The 6,326-nt window shown below is 47.3% G+C and overlaps 1 protein-coding gene across 4 annotated transcripts in view; it reads left to right on the forward strand.

Moving 5' to 3' along the window:
- Nucleotides 1-5,757, forward strand: part of NR5A2 (nuclear receptor subfamily 5 group A member 2) — an 85,243-nt gene extending 79,486 nt beyond the window's left edge. For 2 of the 4 annotated variants that reach the window (XM_016150564.2, XM_016150565.2), the window contains exon 7: nucleotides 2,280-2,527. In XM_016150564.2, coding sequence (XP_016006050.1) covers nucleotides 2,280-2,527 — 248 coding nt within the window. Of the gene's footprint in view, nucleotides 1-2,279 lie in introns of all 4 variants that reach the window. The other 2 variants (XM_016150566.2, XM_016150563.2) reach the window with 2 other exon arrangements.
- The last annotated feature ends 569 nt before the right edge of the window (nucleotides 5,758-6,326 follow it).

The following is a 6,326-nucleotide window of genomic DNA, read 5'->3' on the forward strand; positions in this document are numbered from 1 at the left end:
TCATTTCACACTCGTATCAGTATTGGACATACACACCCATCCCATAAAGCGCATGTTAATTGGAATATGTCTCCAGTTTGTTAGTAGTTTTTTCTTGCCTAACAGACTGGCATAATTTATCATAGGATGTTGAGCCTAGTTCTCAAAAAAATACATTTATAAGAAAAAAAAAGTTTCAAAAACAACTTCCAAAAAGACTATTATTTGTTTCCCTTACATTTCACTCTGCAGATTCCTATATCCTACTGATCTCTGTGACTCTTGATTGCTTTTCTTGCTTGTCGGAGTATCATCTTTCATTCAATGTAAAATTATCCTCCATTGCCATTTTTTTCTAGAATTTGTGTTTAAATAGCCATAATACCCAAACGTTGCTTATTTTCTTTTTTTAGCTTCTTTGTCGTACGTAAAGGAGGAAGCTAAATTCTGTCTTAAGTGGGGTGGAAGGCAAGGAGCAGCAGCTCGGAGAATTCTGTCAGAATTCAGATGAACTGTTTTTAAATCATCTTTGCTCTCTGCTGTGATGCTTTATGAAAGACCCGTGTCTGTCACCAGAAGGGGAGCCTGTGCCAGTGTGACAGACGGGGCTGAGTGACCCAGGACCTGTGTTCGGTGTGTCGAAGGTGTTTCCCGCTGTTGACACGTCATAACACTGAACCAAATATAACTAATACTTATAAGTAGTTTTAAATAATTTATAATAAGTTTTTAGTATTTTACATAAGATGGGTGGAAAATGCTTTGCCTGTGAAGTGCCACGCATATAGTAGGTGAAGTAGGCAATGACCTGGCTGCCAATTTAAAGACCCCAAGAAGGGGCGGAGCTGTGAATGGCGTGGCACCTGCCACGCATTTCATTAATACAGCATCGCCTATTTTCGACTCTCCCATCTCGGTTTGAAATAGGTGCAGCATGTGAGGCTCATGCGATCTGTCTACTGCGGTACTAAGGGGAGGCATGTTTAATGCAAAGTCATGGCTCAAAATGTAAACCCGGAAGTCATCCCGGACAGGTTTCATCAGGCGAGGCCTGAGGGTGACAGTGCCTGAGACCCAGGGTGGCCGTGCGCCTGTGCGGAGGCCGAGGTTGTGGCAACGAGTGCTGAAAACGCCGGCTGGGGACCAGCGTGGTGACAGTGACCGGGGTGCAGTGCTGCATGCATGGTTTCCTTCAGCATCGCGCTGGGTACTGTGTCTGACTAGGACGTGAAGCGGGGTGGAGGCTCACCTCCTTAGCACGGATGTGTGTAAACACGCGCGCACCTCCCCGTATTCTTCCAGAGGCTTTGTATGAGCACGTCGCATAGAAGCTGCACTGTCAACGCAGGTAAACGCCAGGAAAGGAACCCTAGCACACCACTCCCGTGGGTCAGTGTCTGCGTGTGTGCGTGCACATGTGTGTGTGCACGTGTGTGTGCCTGTCTGTCTCCTTCCGACTCCATCTCCCCGTCACCAGTGTTAAAGGGCCTTGTGGGCAGATGCCTTACGACGGCCGGACGGTCACCAGGAGGAAGGCTGAACGAACTGCCCATGTCTGTCGTCTCTGAGTGATCCGGGACAAAAAGGAAAGCAAAGTGTCCGACTTCAGATGCCACATCCAGGTTAAAGGGCACTGGCCCCCCTGGCCTGTGTCCCGCCTCAGAGACAGGGCTTTCACTTGATGAAGGCCGTCCGTCACCAAGATGTGTATTTTAGGACGTTCCCAGTAGTGAGGGCTTCGTGGGCAGCCACTGGAGTGTACCAGCTGGCTCATTAGCATAGGTTAGACAAGTCAGAGGCTTTCAGAACCATTTAGAAAATGTCAGACAGAAACAAGAACCCTGTCACTTTTTATTAGAATTAACTACATCATCGCCTGGACACAGATTTCACCTTGGGTCAGAAAAATTAATACAGAATTATATGAATTGTGCAATATACTGGGTTAAGATAGGTCTTTCTCCAGGGACTCATTTGCTGGCAATATATTATGATCCCTCTGCTTTCTGAACCCGCAAACCTTTCCCTTTGTAAGATATGAATAGAGTTGACCTTGCTCAAAATCCATTGTCTAATTGATGCGAGGTATATGCAGAATTTCAACAAGACGTTCTTCCCGAGCTCTTTTGTGACCACTTGCCCGGGAAGCTGGGTGAGCGGGGCTCAGTGAGGCTCAGCAGCCAGAAAACACGCTTCCTTTCAGGAGCAAAATTCTGCCACAAATGCATGCGCCGCTGTAGCAAACGGGATGCAACGCCATTGACATGGGCCACCTTTTTTTTTTTTCTTTCTCAATCCAGATGTCAAAAACCTCGAGAACTTCCAGCTGGTGGAAGGTGTCCAGGAGCAAGTGAACGCGGCCCTGCTGGACTACACCCTGTGCAACTACCCGCAGCAGACGGAGAAGTTCGGGCAGCTGCTTTTGCGCCTGCCAGAGATCCGGGCCATCAGCCTGCAGGCGGAGGAGTACCTGTACTACAAGCACCTGAACGGGGACGTGCCCTACAACAACCTCCTCATCGAGATGCTGCACGCCAAGCGGGCTTAGCCGCGGCCCCTCGGAGCTCTGCTTCCACACGCGCGAGCGGCGGGGGTAGAATGGGAAGGAAGGATGGGAAAGAAAAATACTCTGAACTGCTCCACATGACACTAATTAAAAACTTGGTTTAAAGATCGAATTTAAAAGACATAATAATCAAACACTTAATAGCGAATTAATGACGTATCAGGGTATTTGTATTGCAAACTGTGAATTGAACGCTTCACAACCCCAAAAGTGTCCACGGAAATGACTGTTGTGGAGTGGATCCCAATGCCACGTCGGGACAGGAACGGACAGAACGGTTCTGTGTCTTTAAGCCGATCCCCGCTGTGAAGATCTGGTGACTGGTGTGCGTGATTCATCAGGCTTCTGCAGCAGGGGACCTGAGCTTACAGAACTCCTCCCTGGTGACACCGAACTAAACAGGTCCCGAGAATCCGTCGGCTGCGCCTACAATAGCTCTGCCCTCTTCCTCTCACGTCCTGCCCTGTGACTGCGCGTCTGGACCGAGGACTCGCGCTCAGCCGCACCCACTAGAAACTTCGCCAAACCATGAAAAGCCTGATTTGAATGTCTGTGTCTTAGACCTGCAAACAGCCAATAAGAACTGTCTATTACTATGTTAGCTTGCCATTTTCAATCTGTTCTGGTTTGTTTTGTCATGTGTTCATAATGTTGAAAAAAAAAAAAAACAGGCAGTATCCCTCTCCCGATCTTATGTAAATGTGCATTAATATTAAGGGAATGAGTACAAACTCGTAGAGCAAATGCACCACAGCTGAACCAACCTAGACCTTATTTCCGCTACTGTTACTGAATTGGGGGCTTTGGCGTGGTTGGAGTTCATAAAAATTTCTGGCCGAAAGGCTTGTTAGGGACACATCAGTGTTTTTCACCATCAAAGGTTGTCGCTCATTTAGAAATCAAGCAGACCACCTGTTTTGCCAGGATGTCACACAGTCAGTTGTGAGCAGCTTCACACTAATCGGAAGCGTCTTGAGCTATGCAAACTGCGAAACGTGGGAGCCGAGGAGCCGACGCACCAACTCGAGGTGCGCACTGCGCTCCAACGGCCCCGAACCAGGACGGAATCGGTGATTTCCACACGTGGCCTGGAGAGATGCTAGAGGAAGTCCCTCCTTCCCCAGAGGGAGAGGGAGCGGGGGAGACTGACCCTTCTAAGGCCTAGGCCGGAGCCTGCCGTGGGATGAGCGGCCAGGCAGACCGTGGGCGCCACTCAGTGTTACTCACGGCCAGCGCTGCAGGCATGGATGGAAGTCTTGCCTTATTTCACAATTCTGAAAGGTAGCTGTGCAGACGTGCATCAATGTTGGGTTTAAAATAAAGTATTAATACTTTAAAGTCAAATAAAATATAGTGTTTACATTCTTTAGGTCCTGTGGGGGGGGTGGGGACTGTGATAAGACAAAATAGCTAAAGTGGTAATTTCCTTAATGTTATTTTTCTGATTGGTAATTATTTCTAACAGTACTTAATTATTGTATGTCGTGAGACACTAAAATCAAAAACAGAAATCACATTTAGACTTTAATTTTTTTTGAGATTATCAGCGGCACAATCACTTGTAGAAACTGTAAAAAAAATAAAAGTATCTCCTAGCCCCTTAATTTTTTCATAAATGTGTCTGGCTTTGGAATAGTTTATTTATATTGTATATCATAGTTTCAACTGTAGACAATTATGATGCTAATTTATTGCTCCTTGGTTTCACCTCTGTATAAGATATAGCCAAGACTGAAGAAACCAAACATATGTGTTTACTGTAGCATGTCTTCAAGTTAGCAGGACATAGTTCAAGGACAGAAGGCTCTTAATGAATTAAAATCATTCACTTGATTAAATGTCTGTAAATCTTCATAATCCTGTCTGTAGTTTATTTAACATCTGTTGTAAATTATGTGACTTTTCGAGTGACTTCGGCCAGGGTGGCCTGTCACCTGGTTTTCCTTTCCAAGCATCGTAAGTCACATACCAAAGTTATCAGGTACGACCTCTGTGTGTACAAAAGGGTTATTTGTTAATCACCGTTAAGACACGTCCACAATGAAGAGTACACAGTAGCTGAGTGTCCACAGCGCCTCACCCAGTCTCCGTCACCTGCACTCTCTTCATGGCTCAAAGGACAACACAAATGGCCCATCGGCGCGCGCACCCAAAGCACTGAGGAGCAGGGCAGCACCCTTGCTCTTCCAGCTGAAAACCAAGCTGGCTAGAAGACACGTGCTGAGGGAGGCCATTGCCGCTGGCCAGTGACACGGGCCCCTCACACATGCGGGACACCGGGGTGGGGCGGGGGGCCAGTTATCTGGAGGGTCCTTACTTAGCGTTGCAAAGGAAACAAGAACAACAACAAACTAACAAATACACCATGTTTTCTTAGTTTAAATATACAGTGCTCCCCAGTGAATATCAAACCAAAAAAATGTCAAATGTTGGTAGTTGGTAACCTAGTAACTTACACCACGAGAACAGTTAGAGAGACGGGCAACACGCAGCAGTTCCGTCCACACTGCCTGCTGGTGACATCAAGGACAGAGGCTGATACACAAGAATGCACCACCACCGGGGTCTGGCAGATAAAACGTCCCCGGTGATCATCGTCGACCGGTTTGTAACCAGACCTCTACTTAACCACCGCCTGACCGGCGACAGGACTCACCAGAGAAAGCAGCCTCCACCAGGAAGGGTTTTGGCTGAGCCTGGCTGGGCACCGTGGGTCTCTGTTTGTAAACGGACAATTCGCAGCGACCTCGGACCTGAACCCACGCAATGTTTAGAGTGTGAAGTGGGGTACTTGTTGACATTTTCTTACTGTGTCAGTGAAATACATCTTGTCATGTTTGTTTTCACCAGGAATTTCTCAACAAAATGGATTTTTTTTTTCAGTATTTCAATAAATATTGATATGTCTGGCCTGATAATTTTTAAAGTCTTTATGCTGCTCTCATTCTATTGGACACTGAAGCTTCTAAGTAAGAATAATACTTGACTAGAAATGGAGTCAAAAGAATTCCACACGAATAGACACTTTTCCGTCCCTGGGTATTTTCTAGAGTGATCCATCATTCTTGATTGGCTCCTTGAAGCATTAAACTCAATCTGCGCATCTACTCTTTCCACACGAAGCATTTCATGTCATTTACAGCCACAGCCGCCGGGTATGTAACCTGTCCGTAGAGCCTGCTCGGCCCTAACAACTTCCCCCAGAGCTGTGTTTACTCAGCTGGCCCTCAGACAGCTCTTTAGAATGAGCTGTTACTATCATCATCAAAGCTTCTCCCCCTCAGCAACGCACTAGGCAGCAGGGCGGAGATTTGAACCAGGCAGTCGGGCTCCAGGGTCCGCGTTCTTACGTGCAGCCCCGTCCCGTCTCTACACCAGGGTGACCCTTAGGAGTCACTCCAAAAGGAAAAGCTATTAGAGAAAAATCAGGCATCACATCGCCACCAACTGTACAAGCGACAATAACTCGGAAACAAAAGCTTTCACACTTTCTGGAGTTTAACCCTGAGAAGTCACACTATGTTCTGGAAATTTGCTCAGCCTCCTTCGGTGCCATTGAGCCTCAGGAAATGTTTGAAGTGCGAAAATACCTACAAAATCCATTCTGGAAACGAATAATTACCTATTACGAAGTAGAGCAAGCGCCACGAAACACTCCGCAGCGCACACGAAAGGAAACGTGGCCACCCAGCCGCAGCCGCCCCCCTTCCACAGCCCCCTGGTCCCCGCCTCCGGTCCCTGCCTCTGCCAAGGTAAGTGGCGGCCATTATCCCTTTGCCAA

Source organism: Rousettus aegyptiacus, unplaced genomic scaffold, assembly GCF_014176215.1.
Source record: "Rousettus aegyptiacus isolate mRouAeg1 unplaced genomic scaffold, mRouAeg1.p scaffold_m13_p_18, whole genome shotgun sequence".
Classification (NCBI taxonomy): Eukaryota; Metazoa; Chordata; class Mammalia; order Chiroptera; family Pteropodidae; genus Rousettus; species Rousettus aegyptiacus.